General features: G+C 39.9%; 1 protein-coding gene across 1 annotated transcript in view; it reads right to left on the bottom strand.

Annotated features, from left to right (window-relative positions):
- Positions 1-1,727: 1,727 nt before the first annotated feature.
- KIF26A (kinesin family member 26A) overlaps positions 1,728-22,060 on the bottom strand; it is a 184,726-nt gene continuing 164,393 nt past the window's right edge. Inside the window, exons 8-16 of the mRNA XM_063290394.1 lie at positions 21,793-22,055; positions 21,355-21,538; positions 19,943-20,102; positions 19,322-19,484; positions 13,954-17,263; positions 9,468-9,658; positions 8,950-8,970; positions 7,852-8,002; positions 1,728-4,276 (exon numbers count right to left, since the gene is read on the bottom strand). Of these exons, the coding sequence (XP_063146464.1) occupies positions 4,098-4,276; positions 7,852-8,002; positions 8,950-8,970; positions 9,468-9,658; positions 13,954-17,263; positions 19,322-19,484; positions 19,943-20,102; positions 21,355-21,538; positions 21,793-22,055 (4,622 nt within the window). The 3' untranslated portion in view covers positions 1,728-4,097. The remainder of the gene's footprint in view (positions 4,277-7,851; positions 8,003-8,949; positions 8,971-9,467; positions 9,659-13,953; positions 17,264-19,321; positions 19,485-19,942; positions 20,103-21,354; positions 21,539-21,792; positions 22,056-22,060) is intronic.

Genomic DNA, 22,060 nt, shown 5'->3' with positions numbered 1-22,060 from the left:
AGAAACTATGACACTACATTGGGAGCAATAAGGTTAATTGTTGGTAATTTCATTTAAATCAAATATAATTTAGTCCTGCTTTTGATTGCTTCTTTGCCCCGATCCCTTTTACTTTTTGGAATGCAGTCTCCCACACTTCAACCAAAGACCAGCCCTCCATAGTTCTGTATTTCTTATGTAAACAAATACAAATTAGTATTTGAAAAAGAATCCATAATATAGTGAATACCAGGAAAGGGGATCCGGATCCAGGTTTTGGTATGTCAGAGTACGAGACCAATTTCCAGGAGCCCGGTGAACCCTCTTTCTCTTCTTTACTCTTTATAGTCTTGTATTTATTTTATTTAGACAAAACAGCAAATGCTTCTGGATAGATGTACATAATTAAACCATAGGAAGTGAATAATAAAAATAAAATACTGTATTAAAGAGATCGTTACCTATTAAAAGTTAAAATTAAGTTATGGTTTCTCAGTTTTGATGCCACTACTTCACTTGGCTTCTGATAGCGTGTCTGTGCTGATTGTGGTTTTGCATCCCAGGCTCTACTGTTAGTCTCTAGATCGCAATGTAATTAATGTGAATGGAGAAATGGGGATAAGGCTCCACCAAGAGTGGAGTGCCTGTGCCTCTGGGCTGTTTTGCATAGCTTCCCCAATCATTAAACTAAAAAAATATTCTGGGTACCTTTTGTTTCTAGCTTGTCTTGACTTGTTATTCCATCTGTGGCACCCTTGTTTTTGCAGAGGCAATTACTCCCACCTTGATACAACCACTACTAAGCGGTTGAACACTGCAAACACTTGCTTTGTCTTAAAACAGGGTAGAAAAACTGCACAACTCTGGAGCCCACTAGTTTGTGTCATTCTGCCATTGTTATAGAAATCTGTCTGCCATTATTACTGGAAAATGGAGCTGTGGTCCACATTCCATGCTCCAACTTTTCCTCCCACTCGCTCTCCCATACACATGTTGGGTTCCTATAAAATATGAAGTTACAGCTTAAGCATCTACAATCTTACTTACACATTTGCCTGTATCAAGAATGGGCAACCTGTAGCCCCAGGGCCTCATGTGGCAACTAAACCCTTTCAGCTCTCTTCCCCAAAAGTGTTAAGAACGATTGTCACACTGTGAAGCAACAATAAATCCTCTCCAAGCCCCAGAAAGCCTTGGCCCTGTTCATGTATATGACACAACCCCATTCATTGTCCATCGTGTCCACACCCACCACAGCCTCAGACCTCCTGCTACCAGAGGATAACTCTTTGGTATATAATAAGGGAGGAATCCTAAAACCATGCAACAAAAACTGGTTTGATTGCTTTGAGCTGAAGTTTGATCTAATCAGATTTTGTCTGACAGATTACCTCTGAGAAAAATGACATCCTCAACCACCACCACCAGTTTCCATTCTTATCTTTGAGTCTTGTGAGTTCAAAAATCCCCAATAACTTTTGAATTGAATAGTTGAGACGAATCGGTTAAGTTCAGACTTTTCTAGTAACGAAAGTATATACTTATTACTTTATATCACAAACAGAGATTTCTGGGTAGTATGTATGTATTTTAATTAATGTGCATTGCACTTTACACTGATTCTTTTAAGAAGGACAAGTATAAATGTCCCATTCCCTATTGCTAGAGAAGAAAAGGGTACCCAATTATTAAAATCAGGAAAAACATTAACAATAGACAAATCTTTTTATTCACATGGAAAAGCTGAAGCAAGCCATTATTGTATACATTTATACAAAGGATCTGGAGGGGAAACACAACCCCGTACATAGTAAGATGATAGAAAATATGGTTCCTTATGAAATGCAGTCATTACATACACTATCAAACTTTTCCAAAAGTTATTTTGTTTGGCAACAGTTTATCAACAGTCTCCACTTGAAAGTGGTTTTCTTAAAAAAGAATAGAAAGAAAGGGAGAAAGAGCACAAAATTCATGCAGCATGTCTAGAAACAATCCTGAGAGTTTGCCTTCCTTAGAAAAACTGTAAAAAGATATATTTGTCTTTCAAAGTTCATAAAATGCAAATGCTATATTTATTGTTAAAACTATACAAAAATATGGACCTAACTTAATAATTACCCCCCTCCCCCAAGAAAACATTTTACCCCACTTCTGTGCGATTTTGGCTGTAAACACAGGATTGGATCCAGACTGGTCATATGACAAATAGACCCACTGAAGTCAAAGGAAATGAATGCATTTCAGTGAGTCTGCTCCTGTGACTAAGTCTGGAACCAACTCTTTTTTCCTGCACTCAGAAGAGAGAGAGAAAAGCCACAGTGTAGTTAACAGACTTCATCAAGTTAGATTAAGGCAGGGGCTGTCAACTTTATACCCCACCATCCCTCCCCAATTCAACACTGGCCCTAGGTTGAACAATGACCAGGCACCCCAGATATGTTCAGCGGGATGGAAATTAGGGTGGAGGAGCTTTTCCAATGGGAAAAAAACAAGATGGATATATTGGGGTAAGAGAGTCCATGATGCCAACCCCTGAATTAAGGAATTCTAGGAAAGGGGGTTAGTAATGAATGCAGTCAATTATCAGAGTTAGGGCAAAACTACATATTACACATGCACTTATGTATAAAAGCCCTCATAGCTCTTTCATCTAGTCAAAGAGGTTTGAAGCAATTTTCAGAAGCAAATGCCAGAATGTGGTGCTTGACCCATATCCCACTTGACAATTTGCTGCCAAAACACTCCTTCTAGCAGCTCTACAATAATGGAGTAAAGTGGTGGGGAAGGAGTTATGCATTTTCTATGTCATTGTTGAAAATTATTCCCTCCCAAATTGGATTTGACTAGAAGTGGAAGCCACTGGGCGTTTTATGCAGTCATGTCTGTGCAATAACATATAGGCTGACCTTCATTACCAAGGCCTTCACTGCCTATCTCTTACGGCAGACCTATCAACAAGTAATCTCAGGCCACTCTGGAGTTTGTAGTTTAGGAATGTTGCCCATGGAAGTACTTAACTGGTTAACCTATTTATTAGAACTGCTGTCTGATTAAAGAAATCTTGGCCAATCAATTGTTTTAGTTTTGGCCTTTTACTAATCGATTAATTGGTAAATACATTTAAATGCATATAAATAAAACCAAAGTTCTGAAGAGGAAAAAATAATGTATCTTTTCTTTTAAAAACACACATACATGTATGTTGCAGTAAGCACCACCTGGGAACAGGCATTTCTGTGTAAGCAGCAGAGAGAACAGGGAATGCTATAGTATGCCACCTGCCATCCTCGGCTTTTCCTTGTATTAAAAATAAGTTTAAACAACATTTTAAAAATCTGCTGCTCAGTTAATCAGGAGGCACCTTTTTAATCAAACTTACACTGTTTTAATTGACTAATGTAACAGATCAATCTATCAAACATTTCAGCCCTAATATTTGTATAGAAAAAACATGGAAAAAGCATGTTCATCATGATCTGAAAAAGTAAGAGTATAAAAACTGAATACAAAGCAAGTACTCCAAAATGTCATTATATACCTTTCCAATAGATAATGTTCATAAAAATATATCAAATCCTAAACCATGAAAAAGCAATTACAATATAATTTTTTTGCTGTTGTTCTGCTACATAAACCAGCTTTTCCATGAAACAAGGAGGCAAATTCAGGTATTAAAACATAATTATTGCTTTTGCTACAATTTGTTTTGTTTTTACATATAGTCATAAATTACACTATACAGTAGAAAATATTATAGGAATACATTTTATGATTTGTTTTGATTTGCTGGTTTCAATTCTAGCAACAAATAAAAAATTAAGAAAACAAGTCACAAATGAATGGTAAAGGCACTTTGCTTTTCAAACAGAATTAGTTCTCAGAATATTCTTTTCTGCTTTCCTCTTTTAGAAATCATGATAAGCTTTGTACAATTCATAGGTTGTTGAGGCACCATACAGGTTTAGAACATTCTGATTCCTTGACAGTTCTGACTTCCACAACATTCTTTGTTGCAAAAAAATTTCACGCTTCCACCTTCACTTTCCAATACACATGTTTTTCTTCCCTCTTTTGAAAGTTTGGTTCTACCTCCTCAAATCCCTTTGCAAATGTTTTCAAACTTCCACTTCTTGTGCTCCATCCTGGATGTCGTTGATTACTCCAATATCAAAGCAGGTGACTATCATGACATGCGACTTGCACAGATTCACACATTGCTCTAGTTCATCAGTCACTTGTTCTAATGCCTCCAGATAATCTTGCGATTCCTTATCAAGATCAGGATCAACCTCAACTAGTAGCATAAGAAGACAAAGAGAAGGCATTTAATAGTCAAACAAGTATCTAGAAATAATAATTTAATACTGTTCCCCCAATAAATGTGGCACTGGCTGGCAGATGAAATGATATACTGGTCTTAAACCAGCATGATGCATTAAGAATTTCCAAGAAAGGAGGCTGCAGGGAAGAGAGACTTTCAGGGAGGAGGGACCTGTTTGATCAGTCTGCCCCAGGCACTTAAGGGACCCAGTGAAATTCCAAAGGAACTTGGAGTTGTTCCTGAAGCTCTGTTGCACAGTTCAGCCAAGGTCTTAGTCACTGCTTGGAATGAGGAGACGATGGTGGTCTTGGATCAGATTGCACCTATGCGGATTCTGTGCATGTAAATTCCAGAGGGTCCCTTGGTTTTTGGAGCAGCTCCAGGAGCAACACAAGAGACACCTAGAGTGCCCCCACAGGAAGATGAAGAGTGAGTCCAATCAAGCACATGTAAGTGCCTGTATTAAGGTCTACATTGTGGTGATAAGGTGGTGAAACACAGATTTCTCCACCCTTATTGCATCTGCAGAGAGCCATCCAGTGACCCTGTTTCAGATGACTTGGGGTTGGAAGAACCAGTGACGGGCAGCTATGTCAAGCATCTTTCAAATAAAGTTGCTTGGATCTGTTCACAGTTAAGATCCTGGCTGTGCTGGTCCTGTGGAGATGACTGGGGCCCAGTCTTGCCTGGTTATCTGGACTGAGTTCAACCTGGTTACTCCCAAGGAAGTGGACAGGGTGCTTGGGTTGTTGAGTTCCGTCATCTGTGTGTTAGATCCATGTCCCTCCTAGTCAGTCAATGCCTTCTGGGAGGTGACATGTACTGGGTACAGGTAGTGGTAAATGATTCTTTACAGGAGGGAGCAATTCTGCATGATTTGAAGGAGTTGGTGGTCTGCCCCCTCCTCAGGAGTTCATCATTGGACCTGGCAGTACTGGACAATTTTTGTCAAGTCCTCAAGCTTCCCCATTTGGGGAAAGGTTGCTGAGAATGTGGTAGATGAACAGCTTCAAAGGGCAATAGAGGAAGCAGATTATCTGGACCCATTATAGTCGGGACTCAGGCCAGGATGTAGTACTGTGTCTGTGGAGGGCCTCTGGCAGGCTCAGGGTGGGAGTGGTGGATCCATCCTGATCCTACTTAATCTCTCAGAAGCTTTTGATACCATCAATCATGGTATCCTTCTGGGCCAGCTGAAGGGGTTGGGAGTGGGTGTCATGTTTCTTCAGTGGTTCTCCTGCTTCCTCCAAGGTCAGTTCCAGACAGTGTTGGTAGGGGGTGAGAGGTCTAGCCCTAGGCCTCTGCTTTATAGGGTGCCACAAGGCTCAACTCTCTCTCTGCTCCTATTTAACATCTACATGAAACTGCTGAGTGAGGTCATTTGTCAGCACAGGATCAAGTATCATCAGTATGCTGATGTTACTCAGTTGCACATCTCCAATCTGAGCTGTCCAAGTGATGATGCGGAGGTGGGTTTTGTTTGTTTGTTTTGTTTTTAATGCCTGGGGGCTGTACAGATTGGGATGGGAAATAACCACCTCAGTTCTACACTTACAAGACTGAAGTTTGCCATCTTTAACTCTGGCTGGGGTTACATTTCCTCAGTCAAAGTTGGTGCACAATCGGGGGGTTCTCCTGGACTCACAACTCCTTCTCAAAAAGCAGGTAGAAGCTGTGGCTAGGAGAGCCGTTGCACAAATATATCATAAGCGCCAGTTATGCCCTTTCCTTGATCAGGAAGCACTGCTCACAGTCACTCAAGCCTTTGTCACCTCTCAGTTGGACTATTGCAACATGCTGCAAATGGGGTTGTCCTTGAACAACATTCAGAAGCTTCAGCTGGTCCAGAATGCAGTGCCATGAGCAGTAGTGGGCACATCACATTATGTTCACATAACACTACTGCTGTGTGAGCTGCACTGGCTCCCAATAGGCTTCTGGGTCCAATGCAAAGTGCTGGTTATCAACTTTAAAGCCCTACCTCACATAGGACCAGATTATTTGTGGGACTGTCTGTCCCTAGTGGTTTCTGCCCATCCCACTATATCTGGTGGGATAGGCATGCTCTGAGCGCCCTCAGTGAAACAGTGTTACCTAGTGGAACCCCAGAAACAAGTCTTCTCTGACATGGTGCCTGTCTTATGGAACAGCCTCTCCCAGAAGATACTGATGGCCTTGACCCTTTTGGCCTTCAGGAATGCAGTGAAAACCTGGCTTTTCCCCCAGGCAGTGGAGCTGGGGTATTGAGGGAGCCAGCATGGTGTGGTTGATGGATGCAAGTTTTATTGGAACCTCCATGTTGTTTTAAATGTTTTTTATATTGTGGTTTTGATTCTGGTTCGCTGCCCAGAGTTCCTTCTGGTAGATGAGTTTCTTAAATAAATAATTTATTCCCTTAACCTTCTTGGGTGATTTGATGACCCTTTTCCATAATCTTGATTGAGTTTCAGCATAAAATTGAGATGGGATGTTTATCCATAATGGGTTTGCCTGCAGTGGTAACAATTTCATTTCACTAGTCAAGTGATAGAGCAGATAATCAGAGGGACTGATGTTACACTAAACATGGACTTGCCAATAAAAATGTTATCCCTGTATCAAATGCTGATATTTTTGCTAACCTGTTTTTCAACCTTTTTTAATTTTTAAAATTTTAATTTTTAAAATAACATTAAAATCAACACAATTAATTAAAATTAATTTAATTAGGGTTAGGATTAATTAATTTTTTTAATTAAAATTTTGTTAACCTTGCTCGGCCACCATATTTTAAAAGAGTTCCATATTTTAAAAGTGAATAACATGGAACTAGGACAGGGGGTACAAAATTTGATAAAGGCAGGAATGCCCAGCACATCTGAGGATGTAATGGTATGTGGGAATGCCCTTGGGAGACAGGGCAATGAGATACAGCCAAGGAAACAATCAGATGAAAGGCAACTTAGCCCATAGCAGGAATGTGGACAGGGCAAGAGGCTCAGAAGAGACCCTCCCTAGTTTCTTGGGCTGTAAAGGGGATGTGGGGAGATATGTACTTTCAGACTTGCAAGATTCTGTTAATGTAACCTTACAATTAAGTAGAATTAGCTCATCTGTTCCCTGCCTGGTCTACCAAGTAAGGCTGACAGAGGCATAGCATGGGTAGGTAGCTCCATCCTGACATGAAAGGCAAAATACGTCACGTTTATGCCAGTAATGCCAAGCTTTTTATGTGATGAAATAAGCATGTGATGAAACAAACATTTTATAATCAATTCATTGTTCATGCTTGTCATTATTTAAATTTAGTACAGACAAGGTATGTGCATACATCTGGAACCAGTCTTTGACCATGTACATACAAAAGAGAAATGAAGTAGAACATGGTCAGAACAAGCCCAAAGATGAATTATGAAAAGAGATGCAGGCAGTTAATATCTATCTCTATGCCTCTTCAACAATCATCAAATCATTGCATTAAAATATTTACTCATGCTGTGTCTTGCCTCATTCTTCATAATTTTCTGTCAATAAGGCACTTTAGCTTTTACCACTAAATAAATACTTACACTCTCCTTTCCACTTGCTTGGATCCAACATCAACCTGCATTTTGTTTCTTCCAATTCATCTTTCAAGAGCTCATGCTTTGCTTTCATTTCCCTAATCCGTTGGTGGCGTCTCTCTAGGATTTTCAGCTTCGTATTAAAATATATCAAGCCCTTTGGGGGACAAAAATTACTCATCTGTGACTCTTTGCTGGCCATCTGCCTGCTTCTCCCTTCTTCTCAGAAGCCTACAGTCCTTATCATTCAGCTTCAACTCTGACATGCAGCCTAAACATGCAATATTAAACATTAGCCGAGTTCTCTCCCACCCTATCCTTGCTGAAAGTGAACTTTCATGGATGCTAATTTAATAAAGGCAACTACTACAAGCACTTAAGGCACTTATTGCCATTCTGAGTTAATGTGCTCCTTTACAATACTCTTAAATTACAACCATATGTACAGAAATTATTTTTCCCCCTGTGCAATGAGAAAATATAATTCCATTAAAAAAATAAAACTTCAAAAACCCAACCCTATGTGTGGGTGGGATGCTTAATCGTTCCCCATCTGGTTTCCTCCATAACCCATGGACAGGCGTCTTACTTCATTTTAAACAGGCTTCATTTTAAACATGGTTTGAAACTGGATAGGTAAAGGGCTTGCAAAGTAAAGGTTGAAGACAGAAAAAAAAGATTTTGTTCCCATTTATTTGTCTGATGTTTAAGCTTTTAAGGCAACAAAAAGAAATTATATATATAAAGCTAAAATAATGGCACCAATAGAGTTCAGCTATAATCAAAATTTTAAAAAGCAGCAAAATACAATTTACAATAATGGATACTAAAAGAACAGAAGCAATGTATAATAAAAGATCTATGATTAACTGTGGAGTTAGCAATTAACATAAAAATGCAAACACGTAGCATTTGGGTGAGAAGTTATTTTACAACCCCCCATCTTGCCTATATGTACAACTCTCTTAGGATCCCCTCTATTGGCCTGAGGGCTCTCCACTGAAACTATTCCCAATTGTGTGCCCAACACAACTAATTGGAAATTTTATGTTTGCTGCAAAATATCTAGCTCTGATGGGCATAAATAAGAAATACATGACTTACCTTCTCAACATCCTGGAAAGGCTGTTGTAAATGAAATAAAAGCAGCAGCAGTTATTTTAAACAGGTACCAGACTAATGATTGTAATTTTTGTTACCTACTCAGAATTAACTGGATTGTTTTGCCAATTACAAATAAATTAAACTTGCAGCATCTTGAATTTAACAGAATTCTAACTGTGATACTTTATGCCATTTACATAAAGAGTTAATGACCCTTTAGTGAAAGGAGGCCCATAAAGTTTCATCAGGCAGGCAATTATTATAAAGCCTACTCATAACGTATTAATTGATATTCTCCACTCCCTCCATCAGCTACATTAAACACAATTAATGGCGAACCAAATTATTTTCAATGGGCAAGGCACCCCAACATATGAACTACTTAAAAATGGCTTATGATATTGATTTAATTACAAATTGTTCTCCCCATTTGTTGTGTACTAAATTTTGTGCAACAATCCTGCCTCACAGATTGTGAAATTTATATTGTCCACTATTGTTGTAAAATGCATCCTGACCTCAGTTTCTTCTTGTCGATGTCGCTGTAATCGTTCCACATCATCAATCTCATAAACTTTTATTTCAAATGGCTCTTTCAAAGTCCCTGGCAAGGGGGGCAGATCAACCCACTGGCCAGCAACAGTCTGTTTTCTCCCCAGAGATGTGGAATCGGGAAGAGGTGCTGGAATCAGCCGACGGCGCTGGAAACCTCAGGTTAAAAAAAAAAATGACCTCATAACTTTGTCCCCTAAAAAATCCATGAACATTCTAACCTGGACAGTAATTATATATATATATATATATAGCTACAGACATTTTGCTATAATAATAATAATAGTGACATGTGTCTCGGGAAATTCTGTCACAGGGCAGGGTGATCAAGAAGTATAATTCTAGCTGAGACTAAACAGATCACACTGGATTTTTATACCTACAAGTGGTTCTTAACAGGTCAGTTGATCCAATCTCCTTTCTTTTTCCCTCCTTAATTTTGTGACACTGTCACTTACAAAGTTTTGTGAGTTTCCATATCAAGATGATTGGCAGTCAAAGTAACTGAATGGGATACGGGGAATTTGCAACATTATGATATCACATTAAGCTAAGCGATGCGATTGTAAAGTGAAAAATCAGTCATAAAGTGAAAAATCACATGACCGTGCTAACTTACGTGATAACAGCAGTCCCAGTTATCAGGTTGTTAAGCGAGGACCTCACATGACCGTGACTTCCAACATCCTACTAGCTTCCCCATTGAGTTTGCTTGTGGGAAGCTGGCAGAGAATGTAGGAATATAGGAAATCGCAATCATGTGACCACGGGGATGCTGCGATGGCTGGAATTCTGAGGACGGGTTGTAAGTCCCCCTTGTTCGCCATTTTGACCCAACTGCATGCCACCTCCAAGATGCCTTAACCAATCCAGAGGGGCATGGGTCCAGAATACAGCTGGCAGAAATTATAGCCCTGAGGACACTGTCCACTTCCTTGGGAATAACCAGCTTAAACTAAACTAATCTGAACAACAAGCTAAGCTTCTTGGGCAAATTGAGAAAATGGGTGGATTCAGTCATGTTCATTACATGAACACAACCTTGAGACTTTACAACACTATATCTTTATTTTTGTAGGTACAGGTAGTCCTCACTTAGCGACCATTTGTTCAGTGACCGTTCAAAGTTATGGTTCTGAACGTGGAGACTTACAAGCAGTCCTCGAAGTTGCAGCAATTGCAGAATCCTCATGGTCATGTGATCACAATTTGAGCACTTGGCATGCAGTTACGACGGTTGTATTGTCCCACAGTCACGTGATCGCCATTTGTGACCTTCACTGCTGGCAATCACATGACATCGTGCTTAATGACTGGGTACAATTAACCGAACAACCACAACCAGAACTGCTGTTGTGATGCGATTTTTTGCTTTACGACTGCATCGCTTAGTGATGGAGTTCCCAGTCCCAATTATGGTCATTAACTGAGGATTACCTGTAATAATAGTAGGGGTGGTAAACCTGAACCTCTGACCTGACTTCAAGGACTTCAAGTTTTGGTCCCTTGCAAAGCAGCCCATCAGACAGGGCAGAAGGAAATGGAGAAAAGAAATAAGGAGTGATTGGAAACAAGAGAAAGGAAGGATGTAAAAGACAGGGGGAAGTATATACCTGGTCATGGTTGGCTCCAGTCCCTCCCACCATGGCAAATACTCAATGGCTTATCCTAAGACTATGCTATCCTCACATGAAAGAAAAAAGTTACCTTCTCCAGCATATAGAGTTGTACTCATTTACCTGGGGTTAAGCCCAACTGAATTCAGACATACCAGTACTTTCCAACAGGAATATACAGCTAGTTTTCTTTCTACCCAGATCTAGAACATCCCACTGCATTAGGAGTGGCAAAGCACTAAATACTCCAAAAACTAAGCTGTAATTTATCAGCAGAGGGCTATTCCAATTGAGAAAAGAACTGTTTGTCATTTTAAAAAGAAATGCCTTATAAAGCATTTCCCGGGGCAAAACCAAATACAAATCCATCAGCCATAATACCTTCTCAATATGTAGGCAACTTTACACAGCTGTTAATATTGATTTGCACGAGAGACTTAGGAAGCTGAGTGCTATGAAAAGAGAACAGCTGCAAAGGCTGAAACTGGGTCTTTAAACCAATAGGTCACACAATAAAGCAAACTAGCTACCAGGACTAGGAAATACCACATGATCATTTGTATATGTACATTCTAGACCTGTGATAAATGGTACCCAAATATCATCTATGGCTTTTAAATTGGAACTATATCACCAAGAGGAAAGTAGTGATGACAACATATTCTAATATGGAATATTAATATTAATATGGAGGTGAGACAGGCCCATTCATTCCAGGACTTCTGGAAGAACCTAAAAACCTGGTTCTGCTGCCTCACTTGGGGTGGGAGGGGCACCAGTTCATCTTGGGGGTGGCTATTATAGATCTCTCCCCAACTAACAAGATCTGCGCTGCTGGATTTTATATTTTATATTTATTTTATTTTTATAGAGTTATTTATATTGTAATTTATGTGTTTTAATTCTGATTGTAAACTGCCCAGAGTCCCCTTTTCGGGAGAGATGGGTGGTGATAGAAATTTGAAATATAAATAAATTAAAAAATAAATATCCTAACATTCTCCAGGGATGGTAGATATCAGACTTATTTAGAAAGCAAAGCTTTTCCTCTGATGTTTGTGACAATAGCTTAACAACATACACAGGGCTCTTCCTTTGGTAGTCCAGATTCTGTTTATTTCTCCCAGGATCTAATGCAACATCTTTTAGGGAAAAATATTGAGATATCACATTGGCTAATGGACAACCAATGGACACCATATCTTTTGTCTTGATGGCAACCTCTAAGCAGTGCTAAGCCAAGAGGAAAGTAGGTTGGGAAAATTCTAAAAGGTCTAGCTGCTGAAGAAAACCCCTGGGAGGTCCATTCTTACCTATGCCTTGCCTAAGGAAGAAGGGAAGCTGAGCCACTCTATGGACTCTGTTGAGTGACCAGTTACTCTGGGCTCCTATTTTTCCTAAACTATTCCCATTCCAACTGCTACAGTAGCTACTACTGTCAGTTGTTTCACTCTTCCTTCCTCCTCTCACTTTCTTTTCTCAAGTGTTTTGTTCTCAAATGTGGCACATGCATCATCAAACCAGAGAAATACATTTTTCAAAAGTTGGAGAGCATGGTAGTAAACTCTTCTGTGAAAAGAAGCTGTTCTGGAAGTGATTATGCTAGTGAATTTCCAATCTATTTCTAATTTCAGTTGATCATCTAAACGTGCTGTAAAGCTAATGAAAGCCTTGGGTTTGTAGCTTATTAATTCCATTAATCACATATTTTAGTGCACTTTTTTTCCAAATTCCTTTACATACTTATAATTTTCACATGGGGACCCACCAATCAAAGATTTGTATGAGTATCTACTAGAATTATACACTGCCACTTTCAAATAAACGTATCTTTTCAAAACTGAGGTGGGACCCTTTTCACACTCTGAGGGTTGCATTCTCTCTGATGATAATCTGGTAGCTCATGATGGCAGTTGGCTCAGCCAAGCTAAATATGGATTAGAATCAAAGCCATCCATGCCATATTCAATACATCAATTCATAGTCTTCTTTATTTCCACACATCCATACATCAACATACCATTATTTGCACCCATCACTGCTCAAGCGTTCTCTCCTCTTACATACATCCACCTGCCCATCCTACTTCAGACCCTGTTCATTTGCAGCTACTCAGATGCAAAGGGATCTACCATCAAATAATAAAAGTATTTATGGACAAGATGAGGGCTGTTATAACAGTGGACCAAATATTTTTTTTGTTTTGTTTATTCGTTTAGTTGCTTCCGACTCTTCGTGACTTCATGGACCAGCCCACGCCAGAGCTTCCTGTCAGTGGACCAAATATATCTTAAGGTAACTATCTGCTCTTCTTTCAAGGATGCTTCCCTAAAAATGTTAGACTAAAGAACTAAATGGGAAGGGCTCACAAACTGGATTCTTTTTACCTCTTCTTGAGGGAAGCATAAGCTGTTCTTGAAAATTTCAATCTCTCCCACATAATTTGAATGAAAGAGTAAAATATGCTACATCCCCATGGAGCAGCAGTCACACCTGTCCTATAATAAAACCACTGGTCCCAAATAGCCATTACTAGTTAGCATGTATTTTGGGATTTCAGTGACAGAATTTATTAACCAAAAACATAGTATTGAAAATGTGCCTCTTTCATTAAGCTATGCAGATTGATCATTTGCCTCTTAGGCTAAAGCTCAGGTGCTACTTACAAATTAAAAAATGTCAGAACTTAACATGCCTTCAGTTTCAAGGACTACTCCGATGGCATTTTCTCAGATACCTTGTTTGCTATAGGTAGGCCTAAGGCTTTGACAGACCTGCTACAGACACAAATCAATAGAAATTCTTATACCAGGTTTTTGTAGCTGTTGTGTTTTACCTGCTGATCTTTTCTTTGGGGATTTCAAACTTCTCATGCGACTTGGTGAAGACATCCCACTTTCGCTCATAGAATCATGTGCTGAGGAAGCACTGCCAGTGGCTTCGCTGTCACGGATCATGCTTTCATAGCCACTGCTGCCACCACTGTGATAAAAAAGAGCTGTCCTACCCATTGCAGGTGGTAGTTCCCCACTCAAGACACTACTGTTGTCACTCCCATGTCCACTGCTATGGCGCTGAGGTCTTCTTGGTGCAGTTATCTTACTGTATGGAGATGGCAGCACCAGGATCTGTGACTTCTCATCACTTAGATTAATTCCACTGTCATTGCCACTATCAGAGTCTGTTGAACCCCGGAAATGGCTCATCTTGACTGAGCTCCCTGATGCTAGCTCGTTAACACGACTGTTGGCTGCCCTAATGGCCTGCTTGGTTCCCATAATTGTTCCTCGACCAGGTTTGTTGTTTGTGCCTTGCATGGACCTTGGAGTTGCTTTCCCACTCAAAGGAATGCTAGAGTTCTTCCCAGCAGAAGGAGCTAATGACTTCACAGAGGAGCTCAAAGACTTGGACCCACTGGCCGAAAGGCTACGACTCTTATTCCCACTAACCACAGTTTTCTGGCTGGTAGCACTTTTTATCTGACTACTTTTGCAAGGTACAGACATGGCGCATGATGGAGGAGAGGTCAGGCCAGAAGCATCAGGAGGAACTCCCAGTCTTGGGACTAGCCGGCCATTCCTGCCATTGCTAAGGCTGCCACCACCATTTTCCTTATTCAGACTGTTTTTTGCTCCAACAGATATCAAGCTATCACATCTTTCAAGGGACGCGTGGCTCCCATAGCGATGGACAGCTTCACTTTTTGATACCTTGGCCTTTAAACTTGAAGTTGCTTTTGGCAGGGAGTGATCTCCTCTGAGGCTGCATTTGCTACTGGCACTTTCAGCAGTACATAACCCAGTTCTCAGTCGTGAATCCATCTCATCCTCATGTTTTGCTGCAGCAGCCCTATTAGCTTCTAATCCTACAGCTTTGGCCCCTCCATTTTTTTGCTCAAGGCTGGATTTACGCACAGGAGGTGTTGGAGGTACTGTGCCATTTGGCCTGGGTAACATACTTATCTTTTGCTGTGTATTCTTCTTCTTCAGGCTCCCAATGGCAAAAGCAGCTTCAGAATTTCCCCTGTGCATACATTCTGTAAAAGCACCACTGCTATGCGTCACAGGAACTACTCCCAGAGTGGTGGCTCCTCTTTTAAGTTGTGGGATTTTAGGGAAAGCTTCAGATTTTTTAGCCACTCCACTAGAAGACTTGCAGCTCATTTCACAACCATCTACCACCCTTTGTGAACATGCAAGCATTGTCTGGGATTTTAAAGGTTTAGCTGTGTTACCAAATTGTTGGACGGATCTTGGTGACTGCTTCTGAGTACTAAATGCCTGAGAATTTGAAGGTAACAAATCTGTACTATTGGCTTCCAGATGATCTTCTGTGCGAACCAACCATGGATCTTCAAACATCACATGTGGCTTTTGCAGTTCTTTGTCACTGAGAGTATTATTATGAGTCAGAGATGAGGTAGCTTTTGTTCTTCGGGGAAGACTGGAGTGTATAGTTTCAATCACTGGTGTGTTTTGAGAATTAGAAAGTTTAACTTTTGGGGTCTGATCAGTGATGCAAAGAGTACTTCCAATCTGACACACTTTGGTTAAGTCATAGTTTTGAGGGCTTCTGTTGACTCCTGAGGCTGTTTTGCTTGAATTCAAGCTCTCACTCTCCAGTTCTGAAAAGCAAAAGCCACTATCATTTAAGGTAGTTTTCAAGGGAACAGAGATATTAGGAGAACCCAAAGTTAAAGGCTCCTCAGATTTGTTACAGCTATAAGAGGGTTGCATAAGAAAACCATCACTGGAATGGGCTCCATCACTTCCAATTGTACAGATACTGACTTCACTTAGCCATGAGCTAATGGAGGAACGTCTGCTGCTACTAGTAAAAGGTTCTTCAGAAAAGGGCACAACAATATCAATGTTGACACCTGTTGTACTTGCCTGAGAGGTATAAGCATCAAACTCATCATTTATACTGCTGATGATACTAACTGGCCTAGAGCCAGAGGCAAGGGCCTGGAGAGAGCAGTCACTGTTAAAGCTGATGATGCTAGCAGGTCTTCCATTGTCCATAATACCACTGATCGATAACTCCTCAACCACTGTAAAGACAAGTTCATCCTCACCATTGAGTTCCACAGGCTGCTGCAAAGTCACTGTTGTTGTCAGTATATCCCTATCAAAGCATGAGCCTTGGAAAGATGATCGAAATCTATGTACTTCAATACCATCTGCCTGGTGCTCTGTGTTATTAGTTGTGGTGTTATGTTCAGTTTCACTAGCCACTTGTTTACTCATTCCCACAGGTGGAGTCCTGATGGCATTGTTGTGATCCACTTTTAGATATGTTTGTTTGCTTGTCACCAGAGATTCCTGCTGCTGTGGTGGTGGTGGGGCAGGGCTGGGCAACGGTCTCTTCGTATATGAAGGTTTTTCTTTCACAACCATTTCAGCATCAGCTTGACTTGATTCATAAGTCTTAACAGAATTACTTGTTGGTAATTGGCAGGAATCAGCCGCTGCTTCATTATCCTCACTGAAATCTACTCTCTTGCTTTCAGGCTTTGACTGGAATTTGGCATGTTCTGTTTTTAAAGGAGATACCTTCTTTTCAGGGCAACTGCTGTTACGCTGGAAATAAGTGTTATGTCCCTTTTTTGGAGCTCCCATTTCTTGTGAAAACGGTTTTTTAAACCCTCCAAGAGGAGAAGATGGTTTGGATTTAGACTGCCCGTTTTCTGTGGATATGGGCATTGTGCTAGTAGAAGTCGCAGCAACGATCTCCCCGCCAGAAAACTTGACAGGTTCCTCACTTCCATCGATACACTCCAGCCTCTCCTGCAATTCTGCGAAGGTGTTGCACTTAAAGTGATCTTTGTCAGAGCTTTTTGGAAGACCACAGTTGTCCTTGCTTCTTTTTTTGTTCAAGGAAGGGATTATGGGAACAAATTCTGGAGGGCCTTCATTATCTGTCAGCTCCCTGTCTGACAAAGCAGTACCATTGGAACCGACATAGATAACAGTGTCACAGGACTGCTCACTACTGGAGGAATAATCATGCTCACTGGAAAGAGTCAACACAGGAATGTCAGGATCAAGAGCTATAGTCCTTGGATGAAATGGCCTTAGATGAGGAGGTCTTCGAATGTGGCCTTCTTCACACGAACTTTCTCCTCCAGATGAGCTAGATGCATACTGTTGAATGTAAAAATTAAATAACAGAAAAGGACTTTTAACTTTAAATGTATTCACATAAGGACAAATTATGAGTCACTTTTTCTATTTGATGTCCTACAAAATAGTTTTTGGTATCTATTAGAAACAGTTCCAATAAAAAATACTTATGATACATTTTTAGATGATTAATTTATAATTAGGTTGACTACTGACTCGGGGACAAAATTATGGTACAATCAACTTTTTAGCTTCCCACTACAGATGCACACTGCAGAGAAATGGTGGTGACATATGAAGTGATACCTTCCCGTTTTCAAAAGGCAGAAAAGAATGATGTCGGCAATTAAGTGGCACGATCACCATGAAGGAACACTGAGTGAATGGTCAAGCACACAATCATTTTGCATTAGGCAATACGTTTTCATGAAGCATATATATATTTGACCAACCTGATTACTTTAATATTCACAGAATCTTGGTTTCAGACCACATTTTACAATATGACTTGATTGAAGTCATACATTTTACAGTATGACTTGATCAAAGTTGACATACAACGCTAACCACATCTGGCTGATGTGCAATCCAATCCAGCAATGAGAGAATATGAATAGGCTCACACTACCAGTAGTCCTCTGGCTGCAATTGGGACCAGCAACTCCATCGCTAAGCAATGCAGCCGTAAAGTGAAACGTCATGTGACCGCACCTAACTTACGACATCTGTTCCGGCTGCCGTTGTTAGTGTTAGGCAATCAGCTCAGGTCATTACGCACAATGTCACATGACTGCAACTTACAACTTCCTGCCAGCTTCCCCACTGACTTTGCTTGTCGGAAGGCAGCTCTGAAGGTCACAAATGGTGATCATGTGACCACAGGATGCTGCAACCATCATAAATGTGCACCAGTGACCAAGTCACAATCAGGTGACTGTAGGGACACTGTGACAGCTGCAACTTTGAGGAATGGTCACAAGTCTCCTTTTTCAGTACCATTGTAACTTCGAACGGTTGCTGAATGAGTGGTCTGTAAGCAAGGACTACCTGTATGATGTCAATTAAACCATTAATATTGGATCTTAGAGACTATATAAACTTAGAATATTAATAAGTACCTTAAGCCAATTTCAGAACAATGTGTTCACTCTCATAGAAAAAATTTAGAGACAGATGATAAAGGGAAATACTTTAGTCACTGTGTACTAAAGGGGTCATTGGAAATGATCCTTAGCAGTGAGTCAAACTGGAAGGGAGGGGATATTCAAGACTTGAATTGGCCTGTATTCCAAATACTAAATAAGGGTCTGAAATAAATTATGTAGTTAGGTCAGGACAGGACAATCACTAGCTTTTACTTGCCATGCACATCACTGTCCAGAAGTGGCATCTGTAAAGAAAGTCAGGCCAGTTCAGACATTACTTCCTTCATGCTGTTATCCCTATCTGAATGTTTGTTGTGAAGGGTTTTATTGTATCTGGCCTGGATAAAAGAACTTGGATAGAGCAAAACATTCTCACATAAGATGTTTGAAATCAGGGGAGCGGCAGGTAAAAGTGCCTTTCTAGGTAAAGAGGTAGAATGCAAATAATCATTATCATAATATTCTTCCCCAGGCTACTGCAGCAGTGTTGTTCTGGCAGTTGCTTCTTTTAGTATGATTGTGCACGTCCATCATCACACAGCAGCTGGAATCTCCAATAAAAGAATGGTGACTAGCTCAGAACTAAGCCACCATTATCTCCTAATTATCTGATTTGCCCCTCTGTTCCCACCTTCCAAGCAGTGAACTTACTGATGTATCTAATGAAATAGTCCAAAGTAGTTCCCCAATTTATACTTTAAAATAACAATTTGAGCTGCATCGTAGCAAATAATGAAGATGATTGATGAACTTTTATGATAATGATTTTGGTAATGCTTCTGCCAAATACTATCTCTGATCATTCTTCAGGTCAAAAGCTAGCAAGGCAAACTAACGGTCAAGGAGTACTACAATCTCCACTGGGATGATGGGTGAAAGTTAAGTAAATTCTTTCCAAATTAAAAGAAAAGTGTATTCGCCTGTGCACACCGACCTTGGATTTCTTCTTCCTCATCCTGTGGATACGAGAGGCAAGCTGAATTGTCATGAGACTTTCTGCATAACTTCCTGGGGAATCTGATATATGGGCTAGCATGGTTGTTCTGCAGTTGATGTTCCCAAGCGATTCTCTTAGCAGCATTGTCAGTTTATTATCCCTGTGAAGCATGCAGAGGTATAAACAGTGGTCTGAAATATTTACACTTCTTGCCATTATTATTCCAAGCATTCTATTTCTAATTGATCACATGCTAACGAGTAAAAAACCTCAGGTTCAAATGAAATGTGATCTTTCAGAAAAGGAAGGAACGATCTAATCCTAATTCTACAAAACCAAATCACCTTGGGCTTTATTTTAGACTATTACCATCACATTAAAGAGAATGGAGAACTCTGCTCATTAGCCTTCTGAAAGACTTTCTCCAAATAGTCATTTTTCTAGTCAAATAACCGAAGGAAACAGTTACGTGTACATTTTCTCATAGGAGAAAAGAAAACAAACATTGAGATGCATCATCTTCCAGCCAGTATATGACATATCTACAAGGTAAATATTAAGGCTCAGAAAAGCTGTCTGAAAGACGTGACTCTGATATACACAGAACAATTCACTTACTTGTATGGCACATGCTTGGCACCATTAATTAAGGCCAGAACGACACTGCCTAATGCAGGCAAAGAGAGGCAGAGGGGACTTCCTCCATCTCGACTTTTGTTTAGTACTTTTTCACAGCTTCCCAGGTCAATGAGATGTAAACGACTGCGTCCACCTGACACTGAAAAGCCATAGGAATACAGATATATACTAACTCAAGCCTGTTTAGGATAATCAAACACTATAATTCAGGAAATAAAATTCTGATGGAAACAGAAGATAAGCAGTATTGCCTAACTATTAAATGACTGCATGATGGGCAAAATCCAATAAACCAATAATAATATTGAACAAATTACTAAGAGTCCTTTGAAAAAGATTTGAGAACTAATAGTCGCTTAGTTCTGGCCATCACAATTTTTGGACAAAATAAATACAAACAAAATAGTATTTGCATGTCTGGGTATGTCTCTATTTAAACAACAAATGAACACATATATCTTATGGTTTAGAATAGGATTTTTAAAACCAGACCAATGAAATGAACAAAGCATTAGTAAAGCATATCTTTTATATTTATTATAGATTTATTGAATTTTAAATTTTATTTTTATTGTAAACCTCCCAGAGCCCCTCCTTTGGGGGGAGATAAGCAGTGATAAAAAAATTGACAAACAAATAAATAAATAAATATCTTGAATTCAAATGTTATTTTTAACTGTGCAGACTTGATCACTGAACTTAATGCTTTAAGATTTTGACTTATAGTCAAGAAGCAATAGCCAACGTCAGATGACATGGGGATATGAAGCCTTGCAAGGGACATTGATAAAACCAGCTAACATTTCCTAAAAATTGTACTGCTCAGGGAGAAATAACTATCTGTTAGCTACCTACAGCTACCGACATCTAGCAAACATCTCATGCAGAAATATCTCTCCACTCGTTTAAGAGGTACACATTTCCACTTACATTATAATTCCCAATGAGTTAGCAGTTGGGCTTTTCAACACACGAGAACATGCATATTCCAATTCACATAGCTTTCTATCTAGTTGTCCTCTCATGTGGCACAGTAGTTAGAATGGTAACACTAGGACCAAAAATATCCTGAGTTCAATTCCCCACTCAGACATGAAGTTCCTTAAGTAGATTTAGACTATTCATTAGCTTTCAGCCTAAACTACCCCAATAATTTTTTGGAGACAGAATTGGGAAGGGAAGCCCACATGTTGGCCTGATCTCTTGGAGAAAAAGTAAGGTACTACATATTAAGTTTCCAAACTAAATATTCCTAAAAGCAGTAAGTTTTAAAGTTTTCTTGGATAATACAATCAGCTTCAATGTTGATTCTGGGTTTTGATAAAAATCAATTGTACTTCTTTTCAAAAATCAATGCAAGAACAAAGAGTTTTTGAGCTAAGTCAACATACTTCCTCCTTTGCCACTCTTCTCCATGCGATATTGGTATATATGAAGAGTAAAAAACATGTGTGAATTCCTCCGATCTTCTTCATCACATTCTGGTTTGCTAGTACTTCTGGCAGCCAGCGCTGCATCAAGGAAAAAAGCTGCTTTCTCTGCTGTTGGGGCCCTCAATTCACTTTGATTCTGAAGCTGGAATATAAACAAGAAAACAACTAATTAAGAGGGAGTGAATGATCCCTGCTTCCTGAACAGGGGAAGCCTCAAGGGTGCTAAGAGAAACAAATATGTACACTGTGGGACTGGAGATTAAAAATGAAAAAGCAATTAAAAATATATTTTAAAACTGGTTGGAATTGCTGACAGATGAAAGCATTCCAGGAAAGAAACAAATGTCAAGAAAGAAGGAAAAGCCAGACTTCCCAACCTGCCCTGAGATTTTATACCTGTGTTCCACATATCGGATCCTCTCGTAGGTAGACCCCTGGGGACTGTCCATCTTGAAGACTGCCGGTGGCTACTTCAGCTAACAAATCCTGTAGGTTTTCATCTTTGCCACTGATCTCCACAGCAGATACTCGAATTGAGAAACGAGTCCCAGTCTTTTCCTTGCGCTCATTGATTAACTTGAAGAGCCATGAGATAGCACATGGTACAATGCCAAGGCTCTGTGTGGATTTATCTTTTCCAAACATTGTGTAGGATTTGCCTAGA

The sequence above is a fragment of the Candoia aspera genome, chromosome 1 (assembly GCF_035149785.1).
Source record: "Candoia aspera isolate rCanAsp1 chromosome 1, rCanAsp1.hap2, whole genome shotgun sequence".
Lineage (NCBI taxonomy): Eukaryota > Metazoa > Chordata > Lepidosauria > Squamata > Boidae > Candoia > Candoia aspera.
Note: the sequence above shows the minus strand (reverse complement) of the source record. Positions and strands in the feature narration are given on the sequence as shown.